The sequence below is a fragment of the Chanodichthys erythropterus genome, chromosome 3, assembly GCF_024489055.1.
Source record: "Chanodichthys erythropterus isolate Z2021 chromosome 3, ASM2448905v1, whole genome shotgun sequence".
Lineage (NCBI taxonomy): Eukaryota > Metazoa > Chordata > Actinopteri > Cypriniformes > Xenocyprididae > Chanodichthys > Chanodichthys erythropterus.
Window position 1 is genome coordinate 39,421,165 of NC_090223.1, and position 16,476 is coordinate 39,437,640.

Below are 16,476 nucleotides of genomic sequence, written 5' to 3' on the forward strand. Positions count from 1 at the left end.
TTAGCCATTTCAACAATACAGTTGATAGGAATTTGTCTTGGTATGCTCACATAATTAACAACAATGCAGCGACATGAACACACATACACAGACAGAACAACACATATCACATATTAAGTGTATCAGCTGGTTTGTGGCCAGACCATAAAGCACTTAGTGCAAGCCACACAGTCAAGGAACAGTCCACAAGTTATACCCTAAGTCAAACATTCAAGCATCAAGCCGTGTTTAAGTATCGTATAGCTTGGAGATAAGTGCTGTCTCTGAAACGTGATGTTCTACTAGTGATACCTCTGTACCTCTTCCCTGATGGCAGAAGAGTAAACAGGTGATGTGCTGGGTGGCAGGGGTCATTGGTAATGTTTCTCGCCTTTCTAATAATTCTGGTGACATAATGTGAGGCTTTGGTAGGCAAACTGCAGCCAATGATCTTGGAGGCTCTGCGCACTACTTTCTCCAGCTGGTGCTTATCATGACTGGACGCGTTGCCATACCAGGACAGGATAGAGAAGGTATCGAGGTACCGATTTCAAAACACTGCTTCAGGAAGCTTCGGAGCACAAATGAATCAGTGTGTCGAATCATGATTTGGATTGCATTTCAAACTGCCAACGGCTGAAATCACGTCACTTTGGCGCTCCGAACCGCAGATTCAATACGCTGATTCATTTGTGCTCCGAAGCTTCCTGAAAGCAGTGCTTTGAAATCGGCCATCACTAAATAAGTCGTTATTTTGTTTTTTTTTGGCGCACCAAAAATATTCTCGTCGCTTTATAATATTAATATTGAATCACTGTACTCACATGAACTGATTTAAACATGTTTTTAGTACATTAATGGATCTTGAGAGAAGAAATGTCATTGCTCCCTATGGAGGCCTCACGGAGCCATCGGATTTCAACTAAAATATCTTCATTTGTGTTCTGAAGATGAATGAAGGTCTTACGGGTGAAAAAACGACATGAGGGTGAGTAATTTTCATTTTTGGGTGAACTAACCCTTTAAGTTCAGGACTCAGAGGTGCCAATGCATGTATGAAAATGATTCTTCATGCTCTCTGAATCATTCTTTCACAATTTGAGCCTGATGAATCTTGACATTGTAATCCTGGAGCATGGCCATGATGTGTCTTCATACATTGTTGTTTATGAAATGAAAAGCTACACACTCCATCTTTTAGGGTTAAAAGTGACGGTGCAAAACATATACCATGCTAGAAACATAATAATCGCTGTAATAATGATCCATCCACAGATTCTTAAGTATTTGCCCATTAAAATCCAAACAGCGACTTTTTTTGGCCGGGAAGTGTACTTGCTCCACTCTTTCCAACAGCTAATGAGGAAACACAGGAAAGGTAAATATCGAGTCATTACACTTCAAACCACTAGGTGGCAGAACTCTTTGTTTCTAGAGCACAACTGAACTAAACAGGCTAACGTTACTTCCGTAATAACAAAACAGCGGTATGAGAGCATCCGGTTGTGCAGAGCTCGGCATGGTTGCGCATGTGACTATTTTTATATCTCACTTATAATGCCTGATTTAATTATAACTTGTTTTGAATATACATTATTTGGTAAGTTTTCATCTATTAACTCGCCTGATATAGTCGTTTTAGTAAGTACGTGCAGTCTTTAACAATCTTTGTCTTGTTATTGTTGATCTTTCCTAGTGTATAAAGAGGCAGCGGTTATAGTTTACTGAATGAACTGTGAAGCGGATTCAGCTTGTCACGTGTCACTAATGTCTTTTTTATTTTGTGTCCTCAGATTAACAGTATTTGCGATACATGATGGAATTTGAGGGCAGAGATTTTCTCAATTCACCTCCAATGAAAACCGTGCGTTTTGGAGGCAATGTTGCCAATACTTTAGCTAAACTACAACAGGCGAGTAGATAGCAACTACAGATGACCAGATTGTAAATACAACATAAAGCTAATAATACATATCACTGTCTGTTAAACATGCCCTGACATGTCTGATGTGTCGTCTACAGGGCGATACAAGTGACTACGAACTGATAAAACACCAACTCACAGATCCTGATATTAAGGCAAGTATTGATCTTAATGGATATTTCAGGGTCCTCATGCTCAAAATTGTGTTTAGGTCAATGTTGACTCCATTCAGTGCAATAATAGTGCTAGTGTTGCAAAGTTCATCAATAATGAAATGAATTCAATTCAGCTATAAAGCAATTTCAAGTCATAGTGTTTAGTAGTTTCTCTCAAGTCTCTTTTTAGTTAATTGGTCAAACAGACTCTCAAATCCGCATTAATGATTCACTGACAAATCGGTCTGAATCAAAATGATGTTTAAAAATCCTTATTTAGTAAGCACAAGTGATTGTTCTGGGAGTCCTGGAGTTTGTTTAAACATGCACATTAGAAATGTACTAATTATTATGTGTCTCATTGTAGGATGCTCAAATTATCAGCTGGTTGCAGGAATTCAGGGTGTGTGTCACTCAACTCGGCAAGGATCATGAGCAATTAATATATGTTCTTTTGGTGAGTGATACAGCAATATGTCAAATCATAATCACATACAGTCAGGACATTTTAGCTGTAACATATGAAACGTTTCCCCATACAGAAGCTACCATGGCTCGGTCGCAATCAGGCTGTCGTGGAAGAATATCTGGCTTTTCTGAGTAATCTAGTGTCGGCCCAGACGGTTCATCTCAGAGCCTGTCTCAGAATGGTCGTCTCTAATTTTGCACCAAGTAAGATTTATTATGATTTCTTGTTAATGCTTCACTCCATTCACTCTGTTCAGATCACTTAAAATCATGTTGTTGTTGTTGTTTTTTGCCTTTTTCCCCAGAGAGAATAAGAATCCAGGAGGGAAATGTGGATTTTTCAGATTCTGATGACGAAGATGAAAGTTGGTGTATTTTGTTATATAACTTCTTGTGTGCTGCTGACTATTATGCCTGACACAATTATTTAATTGATTGTGTGATTTGAGATAACCGCAATAATTGTTAGGTTTAAATTTCAGTTACATTTTCCCATCCAAATAACGGAAATGTTAGCACTTAAAAATGCCATCAAAAGAACAGTTATAATGTACACACATGATAGTCTTCCTTCATATGAAATGAAGGTTTGTGTGTTTAATCAGACGGCATTATATTATATTATGAATATTTATATTAATATTATGAAAAAATTATTACTATTATATATTATTATTACAAAAAAAACCTAGTAGGGCAGGGTATCGTTCAAAAATTTTCGATACCGATACCTTGACTTCGATAACGATTCCTGAACAATGCCTTTTTCAATACCAATTTTATAAAATCTTTTTTTAACAAGATTACATTACCTCAAAAAATCTTTGGTTTTATTTTTTAAGTTTGTTGACTTTTTTTTTTTTACAGACTCAAAGACTCATCTCCTGAGACACTGCACAAAGCAATAAAAAAGCACAAATGAACAAAATTTAACCAACACAAAAAAATCAGTGTAAATAGTTTCAATAAAATTCAGTTTTCAATGCAAAAAGTCAGTAAGTGAGGCTCACTGCAGATCTTTTTAAATCACTCAGCAATTGATTATTATTAACAGTATATATATATATAGAAAATTTTGTACACCACGCTGGTGATGCCTACCGGTCAAAACAGTGTAAATGCAACAAAAACTCAGGCCAAATATGCATAAAACAGCTTTTAAAAACCAATTTCAAGTGTTTTATTAAAAGTATAATCTATCAAATACAATTAACTAATCATCTAATATCATTATATATTAAGTGTCTGTGTAATATGTGTTCTTTTATCAATTTTCAGGGCTTGTTTTGTTCTATGGATGGCTCAGCTAAAAGAGACTTATTAACTAATATTGTTTCTTTTAATTATACAAATACCTGATTAAAATGTCGACAATTGCATAAAACTGATCAGAGATCAGGTAAAAACCATAGACACTTGTTCAAGGGTTCATCACAGAGATCGCTCCCAGCGGTGAACCATTAAAATTGAAGCGTTTCGAAACCGTTATGATGTAACAAAGCCATGTTTACTGAAATCATATATCTTTGGCAGTTTGAAACACGCTCCAAAACAATGATTCGAAACAAAAGATTCATTAAGGTTTCAAAGCTTCATGAAGCAGTGTTTTGAAAGCACCCATCACTACTACCTGTTACACAGTTATTTGTATGACAATTAATCGTCAGCAGAACATTTATGATCATGACAGGCCTTTTGACTATTGTTTTTGTTGATGTACCATTATATTATACTTGTATTCAGCAAGGACTCATTAAAATAAAATAAAATACCACCCTTCCTCTCTAGATACCGTCATCGATCAATGAAACCATATCAGTGGGCCATTAATTAACCTTCTACTTCACTCCATAATTAATTTCTTTTTAACTTCACACAGATCTGCCGAGGATATTTGATCACTGTCATCAAGCCTTACAGCTGATCACAAGATATGTCCCATCGTAAGTGTCTTACAAAACCCCAAAAAGCTTCTTTCAATGTTTAGCAGTCACTAATAAACACTGCCTTGCTCTTTTAGAACCAGTCGATTCCTTTTGCCAATCCTTTCTGAGAAGTTCCCTTTTGTGCAGAAGTCCTCCAGAACACTTGTGAGTTATTTGGAAAGGTTTTCCACAGCATTTAAATCCAGTATTTGAGTATAGTGATGTGATTACATGTTTGAATGTGATTGTACTGAGACCGTGTTATCTGTCCACACAGGAGTGTTATGTGCACAACCTATTGAGGGTTTCGGTCTACATCCCTGACCTGAGGAGAGACATCTTAGAGCTCGTCATCAGCAAGATGCTCACGCTAGATGTAAGTGGCTTGTGTTCAAGCACTGTACTGATGTCTTTGCAACTGTGCAGATGTTTGAATGCTGGTTTTGACGTTTAGGTTAGTGCACCGCGGAGTGAGATTGAAGAAGTGGAAAGTGAAGCGCAGCAAGATGTCAGTGGAGCATCGCAGGATGATTGCCTCTTCAACATGGTGAGTCCAAAACACTCCATAAAAGCACAAAAAGTCTAACGCAGATATAGTGAGAAAAATTTTAAGGGATAGTTAAGCAAGAAATGAAAAGTCATCATTTACTTACCCTCACGTCGTTCCTAACATCTATGACTGTCTTTCTTCTGTGAAATCTCGAAGAATGTATCGTATTCGCTGTTTTACTTGCAGTGAATGTTTACTGGAACTTTCATGATTCAAAAAAAAGAGGCAAAATTTTCACAAAAGTAGTCTATATTAGCAGTCTTTAAAGTCTCCATGAACTGGAAGTTGCAAGTGACTTTTCTCCAGTGTTGTGACGTATTTCCAAGTGAAATGTTATATTGCATAGAGGGCAGGGCTCATAGCAGACTAACGGTTGTCAAACTGACATCATCAGACAAGGAACACCATTCCAGACTTGAAGTAACTGTTCAGATTTTGATTTAAGATTACCATGACAAACAATTTTTTTTCTCTGTATTAACTTGCACAGATTGTTCACCACAAGACTAGTAATATCAGTCCCTCCAGGATTCCGCGATCGCAGAATTTACCGCAAAATCAAGCAAACGCCGCAAAATTCGGAGGGGCTTGCAATTTTTCTAAATTGCCGCAGATTTTCAGCAGATTTTGGGCCTGAACAAGTCATGTGATGTCATCACAACGTACATTCAGCCAAAGGAAAGCCCACTTCGAAGCTGAATCTCTGCGCTGAACTTGAATCGATCGATAAACAACTGTTTGCGCCGTTGCTTTATAGTCATAGATCTTACTCTTCTTATATGCTTGTTTCAGGATGAGGAAGAGGACTCTCCACTGAATTCAAGACCTGAAAGAGCTGTAATGGTCCATCCTGTGGCAGAGAAACTGGACACAATGATGACTGTCCTGCTGGCTTTCATTAAAGACGTGTGCCATGTTAAAGGTCAGGACATTACCAATTTTTTAACTCAATTTTTTAAGAGCTGTTGGTCAAGAAGAATGTTTAATTGCAATTCAGTTAGCACACTCAGTCCTTATTTAGGAAAGAAAACAAAAACAAAAATACAACCTTTCAAAGGTTTGGGGTGAGAACAATTTGTTTTTTGCATAAAATTAATTCTTTTATTCAGTGAGGTCACATAAAATTGATCAAAAGTGACAGTAAAGGCATTTATAATATTACAAAAGATTTTTGCTTCAAATAAATTAACTTTCTATTCATCAAATAATAAAAAAAGATCACAATTTCCACAAAAATATTAAGCAACTATTAATCATTTTCAAACTTGATGATAAAAATGTTTCTTGAGCATCAAGTCATCATTTCTCAAGGATCATGTGACATTGAAGACTGGAGTAATGATGCTAAAAATTCAGCTTTGCCATCATAGGAATAAATTACAGCTTAATACATATTAAAATAAAAGACAGTTATTTTAGTTAAATAAATTATGATTAAATAAATTCAGTCTTGTTGAGCAGAAGAGACTTCTTTCAAAAACATTAAAAAACCTTTTGAATGGCAATCGATGTGTAATGATTGTGTGAGCCAATTTGTGTGAATATATATATATATACCTTCATGTAAGGAAGGGCATCAAAATGCACCAGCGTTAATCATATTTAATTAATGACATGCATTGTTAATATATGCATTCATATATTGTTAATTTTTCCTATTCATGTATATTTATTTTTTTGTTGTTTCAATCTCATTAGGCTCTGTAGATATTGAGAAAACCAAAGCTCTGTACAGAGACCTGGTGTCTGTGTTTGATAAGGTGGTGCTTCCCACTCATGCTTCCTGTCACGTGCAGTACTACATGTTCTACCTGTGCAGCTTCCGTCTGGTGAGATCCCACTTCTCTTTCATTCACAAACAAACAATCCAAAAAAAAAAAAAAACATACATAGACATCAAAAACGTATTTATTTTTCCCCAGGGTTTGGCTGAAGCTTTTTTGGATCATTTATGGAAGCTATTACAAGGCCCCAACCAGCCCCCCATCCTGAGACAGGCCGCTGCTGGGTACATGGGCAGCTTCATGGCAAGAGCCAAGTTTTTGCCAGTATCGTATGTGACCTTATCATGCAGTTTATCTTATCTAATTCATTGGATTTCAATATTTAATCATTTTTCTTGGCAGTGGTTTGTTACCTCGATTAGGTAATTAATTAAACATTAATGCCTCTTTTGTTGGTATCTGGAAAAGAAAAATTTGATTGGACACCTTTATTTGTCGCAACATAATTTGAAACCTACATGTCAAAACTGGTGCTGTAGAGTTTTCTCTTTTACAGGACAGTCAAGGCCTGTCTGGACCTGTTGGTTCCCTGGTTGCACCTTTACATTGACAGTCAGGACACGGGATCCAAAGCATTCTGTGATGTCAGTCTACACGGCCCCTTTTATGCAGCCTGTCAGGCTGTGTTTTACACACTGATCTTCAGGCACAGTGTCATTCTTGAGGGCAATCTGAAGAAAGGTCAGTACATGTGGAATTTACATGTTAAAACATGAAAATCATTTGATATGTGACCCTGGACCACAAAATAAGGGTCATCCATCATCTGAAAGCTGAATAAATAATCTTTCCATTGATGTATGGTTTGTTAGGATAGGACAATATTTGGCTGAGATACAGCTATTTGAAAATCTGGAATCTGAGGGTGCAAAAACTGAAAATATTGAGAAAATTACCTTTAAAGTTGTCCAAATGAAGTCCTTAGCAACGCATAATACTTCGAAAAATAATTTTTTGATATATTTACGGTAGGAAATGTACAAAATATCATCATGGAACATGATCTTTACTTAATATCCTAATGATTTTTGACATAAAAGAAAAATCGATAATTTTGACCCATACAATGTATGGTTGACTATTGCTAGGGTCCCAGGGTCACATATAAGAAGTTTCATTAGTTTTATGTTGTGTTTCTGGGTCAATTAAAAAAAAATATATATATTTTTTTTGCACCAATCTGTTAATTTATTCAAAAATGCATGCAAACAATGACCACTTTTAAGATGAGCATGTATTTTATTTTGAATCTCAAATTCATTTAGATATTTTCATTTAGATATTAAGTCAAAAACTGTCCTGACAACATAATGCTTTTACACTAGCTTTCACACTAGCACTTTTGGTGCAAACCCGGGTTTGAATGATGTCAGAGTTCGGTTTGTTTGTATGATGTAAATGCGGGTGTGCATTTGCGAACCGTACCCGAGTCGGCATAAAAAGGATGGTTTGGGGTCCGATACATGTGAACTCCAGTTCGCTGCTGATATGAACACACAATCATACTAAATTGCAGAAGTGAACTGCTATTGAAGGTATATGTCATAAAACTGTGTGTTTGTGTGTTCTCACTCAATGTCCTGGCAAGCGTGACTGATGCTCTGCGAGCAGAGAGACTTGACTTCAGCAGAAATGGACTCCTCCCGTGTTCTTTAGAACATTTGCAGTACATTCGGTGAAGATAGACACAAGTGCTATTTTGTGCTTATGCTTTGAAACAAAACCAAAGGTTTAAAAATTTATATATGAATGTGAGCAACGCTATGGGGTCATAACAGCTGCTGCTTTGATGATGTAAACACACCATGGTTCAGACCCAAATAATACAAAGGGGGAGGGGGAGCAAGCGAACTCTGGTTCGGACCAGGCAATCAAATCAAATGAAAGCACCCTCAAAGATCAAAGTCCTTTCATTATTAAAATATTTGAACAAAAATGCTTTTGTGTATTTAATATCTGAAAAACATTTGTCTGCCAAATCAAAGTTGTGGTCCAATCAACATGCAGAAACAAAGGGAAATGTTATAAAGAGGACCCCCACGGACCCTCATGACTATGTCAAGGTCAATACGTCTCTTAATATCAGATAATTTGATATTTTTTACAGCAAGACAAGGTCAGTTCAGGTTGTAAAATTTTATGCAACTCCCCCCACCAAAAAAATGTAATTAATGTAGAATTAATACAAGCATGCTATTACTTTTTTTGTATTTGATGGATGAACCACATGATATTTTTAGTTTATTCATTAAAACTATTTGTAAAAATAGTTTTTCTTTTTATGAGAACTAACATGAATACATATCTAAGACCTTGACAAATGCGTTTTAAACTAGATTTTTCCTTTTCTGATGATTCTGCAGGGTTGGCGTATCTTCAGGGTTTGAATCTAGAGCGTATCGTGATGTGTCAGCTCAACCCTCTGAGGGTCTGTCTACCTGCTGTCACCAACATGTTTGCAGCCATCACCAGGTACAGCACCAGAGAGATCGTTCATCAGGTTACAAAGCTTTATGAAATAAAAGCATGACAAATGAGGGCAATTTCACCCGTCTGTTGGCAGGAAGTACCAGCTCGTGTTCTGTTACACCATCATCGAGCGGAACAACCGGCACTTGTTGCCAGTGGTGAGGAGTTCAGTGGGCGGCAACTCAGTGTCCACTAACACAAACCCTCTGGATACCTTCTTCCCTTTTGATCCATATCTTCTGAAAAGGTACTAAAGTCATGTCAGTTTCTATCAATCTCAGCAGTGGAATAATAGTTTACTGGTGTTTTATTTCTTTATTAATTTTTACCAACAGCTCTGGAAAACTCATAGAGCCAATCTACCAGGTCTGGGAGGAGCCATCTGACTGTGTGTTCGATATGCCCAAAAAGGAAGTCAGAAAGGTGAGCCTGACCTGCATTCACAGTGGTCACAAAGAGGATTTGGATACTTAAAATTTTGATTTTTCTTCCCTATTGTGACATATATCTGAGTGAAATGCTTCTCAAACAAGAAAATATGTTGGGCAGGACTTTATTTTGTCCACTGGGAATTAGATGGTTGTGATGTCCAGTGTTTCCCACAGGATTTTGTGAGACTGTGGTGGGTGGACATCGGTTCCTCTAGGGGGGTCCGGGGGCATGCCCCCCCGTTGGAAAATGTTTTACTTTTTAAATTTAAAAGCATAAATCTGGTGCATTCTGAGAGCAAAACTGATTGACTAGATCAATGAAGAAATTTGTTCTCTTGTAAACAATTTGTGCTTTAGTAATTTATTTATTGTTGATAGTAGGGCACATCTGTCACGTACACGACATATAGTAGGTTAAAAGATAAATATAGTTCATAAGTGGTCAAACATGTAGAATATACAATTAAAACCATAAAACCATTCAAAATATGTAGCAAAAGAGGTTACCTTTGTTGAATTAATGTATTAGTGGAAGCCTGTATCTATACATCTGTATTTGTGGAACTAATGGTCACTCTTTGATTTGTTAAACAATCCAGAATGCACTAAATACATTACTTCATTATAGAGAAAAATAATAAATGAATAAAAATATATAATCATTAGCTGACCAATAAATAAATAAGTAAACTAGGTGAGTAGCCTATATAATTCAGCAGTAAAAAGTATTCTAGCCTAAATCTTGAAGAAAAAAAAAAAAAAACACCTTTGCAGAGTAATTTTATAAATCCAAATGTTAATAAAAAGTGTAAAATTACTATTTGTATTCTTATGAAATAAAAAAAAACGATTTATATTAGATTTATATGTAAATAATTATGTATTCATATTAAAAGACGCTTATTTTAAATGTATTGTGCAGCTTTTTAATGGGGCAAAAATATATGATAGATACGACAGAACAAAATAGGCTATTAATGATCTTTCAGTGTGCAAAACCATTATAATATAAAACGCTTCAAAACAGCAGCAAAAAACCGCTTATGCGCATCCCGGGAGCAGAATGATGCGCTTGAAGCAATATCGAGTCAGAGCACGCAGTTGCGCTGCGCATTGAAAAGTTCACGGTACAAAGAGAATCCCTGTGTATATCTGCATCTAACAGTTTATTAAACATATGTTTCTTCTCACTTTTTTAAATAACAGTTATTATGCGTGTGACGCAAATTCATAGTCCTTGTGTTGTGCGATCTAACAGACACACTGTAGCCAGTATGATGACATTGTTCAGAAACAGCATAAAACTCCAGCAAGATAAAGTAATTTTATGCAAATCCACAGCCCTTTATCTACATATCAAGTATTAAAATGGGAATATATCATACTGGAGAGTTTTACCGTGCTGACTGTCGTTACCGAACGCGACGCGCTGTTTGAGTGCTGAACAGAGAATGATTGACAGCTGTGGCAGAGGGAAGACGAGTTTCTGACCGTGAACTTAACGACATGAGGCGGAATGGCTTCAGATTAATTTGAATATAGTGCACGAAAACTTAATTGGTGCTAGTCTACTTATTTTACTCTATGACTCCCACTTTTGCCATATAAAAGAGCGCAATTATCAGACGGTTGTTTAATTATCGCGACAAACCACATTTCCGTTTCATTTTGAGACTGTGACGGGACAAATTAGAATGTGGCGGGCCGCCACAGTCTAGTCAATGTATGGGAAACACTGGATGTCATATGAGTGACAGGTTGTCCCGCCCTCATGCCAGTAAACCGAGATGTCGCTGCAAGAGGGAGGATAAGTTATTTTAATTAAAGGTTACGAGGGTACTTAAGATATGTGCATGGATAAATCATTTATAATCTAGCAATATCCCATTCAAAGATTTGTTTTTGTTTTTTTAAGCCACTTTGAAATAGATTTTTCATTAACTCAGAGAACATCTGATAACACTTTTTGATCTTGTCTCGCAGGGGTCTATGGAGGAGGAAGATGACTTTCTGCATGGAGAAACACCTCATGGAGACTCAATAGTGGGCATGACTCCGGGCTCTTATGACTCCCATCTGCACAGTCCACGCAGCGTGGGCTCTCCCCCCATCTCCTTCCTGCAGAGGCCTTTCTGATCCATCTTTGTGGTGATCAGCTGGTCACAAATTGGCTGTTCAGCCCAAGTTGACACCATGAGGGGGCGCTCAAGGACTGTTTGTGTTATCGCAGATCTTACTGGAGCTCTAGACACACCAGCATTACTGACCCCAGTGTTTGTCAGTAGTTTTACTAAACCCTCTATTACACTTTAAGACTGCATCATAAAATACAAATATGTGTTTGTTTGCATATTTTAACTATATTAGTAGTAAAATGAAAGAAACATTGCTTCTCAAGTAGACAGTCTGATGTTTTTTTCTGTTTTCAGATGAATCTGTCAGAGACTATTGTAATTAAATTTATCACAGAGATAATTTTTTTTTTTTTAATATTTTCAGCTTATTCTGAAATGATTGGAGAGGTTGGAATTGCCTGGGGTAGTTTCAATGGTAAATGGGGGTCACTTCCCATGTTACGAGTTTGAGCTCTAACTAAACCGGTGTCTTTTTTTGTACAAAATATTTTGTAAGTGACTGACTTACAGAGAATACCTTAATTTAAAGATGGAGTTCTGTTTTATTGGTTGAAATTTTATCACAATTATTGAGCTGTCTCATATTATTCTGTTCAAAATTCACAGCGCACACATTCTGAATGTTGTGTTTGTGCGACACTCAAGTTTTGAAATCCGTACTCTTCAAGATAACGTTAAATGGTCATGCTATCTTATTAAAATGTTGAAAATATGATCTAACTCTTGACTGTTTTTCTAAAGACGTATAATTTTATTAAATGTTTATATGTGGTCACACTTTAGATTAGGGTCCAATTCTCGCTATTAGCTAATTAACTGCAATTCACCTCAAACTTCTAACTGCAGCTTAATAGTATTTATAAAAGGTAGTTAAGTTTAGGTATTGAGTATGATTAAGGGATGTAAACTATGGTCATGCAGATCAAGGCATTAATATGTGCCTTATAAGTACTAATAAATAGCCAATATCATAGTAATATGCATGCTAATAAGCATCTAGTTAATAGTGAGAATAAGACCCTAAACTAAAGTGTTACTTTATATGTATGTGTGTATATGTATATTTATTTTTTGAAATAAAAAATTTAGCAATTAAAAGTGATGGTAAGGAAATGTATAGTGTTACAAACAAATTTTCAAATGCTGTTCCTTTGAACTTTTCATCAAAAAAAAAAAAAAAATTATGGTTTCCACAAAAATATTAAGCAGCACAACTGTTTTCAACATTGATTATAATTAGAAATGTTTCTTGAGCAATAAATCATATTAGAATGATTTCAGAATGATCATGTGACACTGAAGAGTGGAGTAATGATGCTTTAACAGATTGAAATACAAAACAGTTACTTTAAATTGTAATCATTTTTCACAATCTTACTGTTTTACTCTATTTTTGATCAAATAAATGCAGACATGGACATCAGAAGAGCTTCTTTTAAAAACATTATTAACCCCAAAATGTTGAATGGTATATATAAAGATTGCTGATAGGTCAAATTCAGAGATGCATCCCTAACAGAAACTGTACAGATGTGCATAGTCGTATCTTTAAAAAAAAAAAAAAAGACCATGCAAGCTGTTGCTGATTACACAAGCATTAAAACTATGTCAGCATGCAACCTTTGGTAGCCGAATAAATTTAAAAATATTGTATCAACAATGTACACTGTCACGCATGCACAGCTATTCCTCCAGGCACACGAGCATGAGTGGATTTGAAAATAACACACAAATCCTCTAGTATTTTAAGTGTCAAAGCGAAGTGTGTACCGAATTCACTGCAGATAGTCATACAAAAGATACACATGACACGTTTGTTCTGACTTTAATAAAAACATTACAAGAAATATATTTAGGCCACATATATGATGCGATCTAGTTAAATCACAGGACTACATGTCAGCATTTGTTGTAGAGCATGAGCTGTTATTAATATCAACAAACATCTGCACAATTGTACACCTCTGTCCTCAGGAAATGAACTTACTACACATTGATATAGGTGATTGTAGATCCTATACGCCAAGACAAAACAGCCGAATACAGTGTGCTCATGAAAACAGTAACCCGAACCATGTGCATTGTTCAGCTGAATGGATGCATTCGGGGTGGAACGCTGCAATATGACCCCCATTACTTGATTCTAGTGCCATGACAACCAAAATCCCCCTCAAAACTATCAGTATAGTCACGAGGACGCTGAGATGGAGCAAAGTTACTGTCCATCACAGAAACAAGACACGAAGGATCCCCCCTAAAGCACTTAAAAGACCATACCTGATAGTAGTGCGGTGGATGCTGGGTGACATTGGACCGTACTGTACCGCAAATGCGTCCGAGCACAGACTGGCGTGTTCGCCAAATACATGAAGAAGACATCGAAGGGTTCGACGGCAAGATTTACAAGGTTTATGACGGCAAACGCCCACGTACTTAGAAGCGAGCATGTCTATGTGTCTCTGCATAATAAAAGTTTCGGACTGAAAATATAAAATCTTCAAAACGTCATAGCACTTCTCAGAACAGATACAAATAAGCATCATATCAAATGATGAAGAGTGGGGACTGTCCCAAAAATCCCTAAATGAAATGTAATACATGTACTGTTTAATATACCTAACTCTAATAGAGAGGTCAGCTGCACAGCCACATGTGTATTTATTACAGTTGTTGAATGGGGAGATATATATCTGAATGCTCTCTTTCTCCTTCGGAAGAGATCATCTTCATCTGCTCTAGAAGTGTTTTGCACGGCACATGCTTGAAATCGCATTTGAGCATCTCAAAGTCACCTCTGCTGTTAATGGTGCCCTTTGCGGTTCAGATTTCAATCCCCTTGGTTGGTTTCTGCCTTTATATTATGACACTGTGTAATGCTACATGTTAAATATGTACATGGACGGCTTTAAAAAATGAGTATCAGTTTGATCAGTAGAGCTCAGGCCTCTGATATCACTCGAACAATGAACTGAAGGAGTAAAAACCACACTGCAAAACTTCACAGTCTCTTATTTTCCACAGTATAGTTTCAGTTCAACCTTGATGTTCTGAACGAGCGCAGTTTGTTTGTCTGTCCCAGATGCTCTATTGACCTCTCCGCTCTACTGCAGGACCCGCGAGGACAGGAGGTTGTGGCCAATGTGTGAGGCTACAGGAAAAAAGAGAGCATGATTGTAGTTTATGTGTGGCATTGCATAAGTCTATAATATTCTACAGTAAATATGATACTGAATCTGAAAAATTAGCATGTTTATGAGTGCATTCTGTTCAAAAGTCATAGGCCATATTCTCTTCAGAGGACAGCTTCCACAGCGAAAGCTTCAGAGGTTAACAGGGGGCAAAACTAACACTCATTCGGAGCAGTATTACATCACACAATGACTGACACTATTGGACACCAGTTGTATCTTTGAATAAATAATTATATATATATAATTATTTATTCATATAACTGGTTCCAACACTGATAATAATCAGTGTATTTAAAAATAGTATTGTGTCCAAAATTTTTACCGGTTCTATACATATATATAATTTTGCACTTTTGAGCACTTCTGTTTGGATTGACCCTATGACAAGGCTGCCCCAATTGATCTCCCTTCAAAATGCCACACTTAATGCCATTTAAAACATTGAGACATGTGACACCTGCATTGGTGTTTTTCTAAATTCCTTGTCAAACTGCATAACTGACAGACTTTGCAAGGCCAGCAGTTATAGTGAAGGGTTTTGTGGCAGAGAAATGAACGTTTGGCCTGAGCTAAACTCAGCTGACAGAAGCAGTTGAAGGGGAAAATGCTGATTGCTTCATATCACAACAAAAACAGGCACTCACTCTGAATCACAGTCCTCTTCGGCCTTCAGAACGGATCCCTCAACGTACTGCGGTAATGCTGCAAAACAACCAAACGTTCTGTGAATAATGATCACAGATGTGATAAAACAAGTTCAAATGAGTTAATTAGATCAAAAAGTCCAGAAACTGATTATTTAAAACACACTCCACTCAAACAGGGCTTTAAACAGTCAGACTGAAAGAGAGAAGCTTTGAGCAGCCACTCAGAGTAGACGCCCAGAACTGTTGATGATCTAGAACACATTTCTGACTTACTGTGATCCTCAGTGCAAAGTGAGCAGACACCATCCACAAGTTCTTTGGCCTCAGCTGCGAGCTGGCAGGCAGGGTCGGGGATCGGGGAGGGTGTATCGGGGCTGTCATTCGCTGGAGATGCCCGTGTGCTCCTGTAGGATGAGTAGGAGATGTCATGATCACTGATAGGGGTTACCACTGCAACTTTTAACATGTCTGGCTTGAGAAACTTACCCATTTTCAATCCCAAATAAGCTGGTGTTGGTGAGAACTTTGTGGACATTCTGTAAAAACAGAGTGCAAATTATAAACTTGGATGTTTTTAGTGTTTTTAGGGATCACTGATACCTAGATACAGCAGATTTTAAGTCAAAATGTGGTTTGTGTTTACCTGGGCAAAGCCAAGGAGCTTCTTGTTGGAAATCTCCAGGTGTTTCCGTGTGAGTTCAGACTTTCTCAATTTGCTGTCAATGACGGTGAGCCTTCTGTTCAGGTCCATCACGTCCTCCTGTGAAAAAAAATGGCCTTTAAAACCGGCATTGGTATTGTGAACTAAGGGACATTTA

At 36.9% G+C, this 16,476-nt stretch overlaps 2 protein-coding genes across 6 annotated transcripts in view; one reads left to right on the top strand and one right to left on the bottom strand.

Moving 5' to 3' along the window:
• Positions 1–1,439: 1,439 nt before the first annotated feature.
• Positions 1,440–13,232, top strand: rrn3 (RRN3 homolog, RNA polymerase I transcription factor). Of its 2 annotated transcripts, none has more exons than XM_067382198.1 (18): positions 1,440–1,579; positions 1,773–1,891; positions 2,002–2,058; positions 2,426–2,515; positions 2,601–2,730; positions 2,832–2,891; positions 4,406–4,469; positions 4,547–4,616; positions 4,729–4,827; positions 4,906–4,998; positions 5,794–5,923; positions 6,700–6,830; positions 6,924–7,054; positions 7,282–7,466; positions 9,149–9,257; positions 9,349–9,501; positions 9,590–9,677; positions 11,669–13,232. In XM_067382198.1, the coding sequence occupies exons 2-18, from the start codon at positions 1,793–1,795 to the stop codon at positions 11,819–11,821; spliced, it is 1,842 nt and encodes a 613-aa protein (XP_067238299.1). In that variant the 5' UTR covers positions 1,440–1,579; positions 1,773–1,792; the 3' UTR covers positions 11,822–13,232. The 2 variants fall into 2 exon arrangements, with proteins under 2 accessions (XP_067238299.1, XP_067238300.1); XM_067382199.1 differs by having other exon boundaries at positions 1,464–1,510.
• Positions 13,233–13,635: 403 nt separating this feature from the next.
• The window catches only part of si:dkeyp-72e1.9 (syntaxin-binding protein 4), a 47,880-nt gene continuing 45,039 nt past the window's right edge, over positions 13,636–16,476 (bottom strand). For 3 of the 4 annotated variants that reach the window (XM_067375327.1, XM_067375317.1, XM_067375341.1), the window contains exons 18-22: positions 16,302–16,418; positions 16,145–16,194; positions 15,932–16,062; positions 15,656–15,713; positions 13,636–14,968 (exon numbers count right to left, since the gene is read on the bottom strand). In XM_067375327.1, the coding sequence (XP_067231428.1) occupies positions 14,905–14,968; positions 15,656–15,713; positions 15,932–16,062; positions 16,145–16,194; positions 16,302–16,418 (420 nt within the window). In that variant the 3' untranslated portion in view covers positions 13,636–14,904. Of the gene's footprint in view, positions 14,969–15,655; positions 15,734–15,931; positions 16,063–16,144; positions 16,195–16,301; positions 16,419–16,476 lie in introns of all 4 variants that reach the window. The other variant, XM_067375335.1, reaches the window with a different exon arrangement.

Bases quoted from the DNA above. Each gene is read 5' to 3' on its own strand.
- rrn3 (XM_067382198.1), top strand. From the start codon at position 1,793: ATGATGGAATTTGAGGGCAGAGATTTTCTCAATTCACCTCCAATGAAA. The intron at 2,892-4,405 runs GTTGGTGTATTT...AACTTCACACAG, and splicing joins TTCTGATGACGAAGATGAAA to ATCTGCCGAGGATATTTGAT. The intron at 4,617-4,728 runs GTGAGTTATTTG...CTGTCCACACAG, and splicing joins AGAAGTCCTCCAGAACACTT to GAGTGTTATGTGCACAACCT.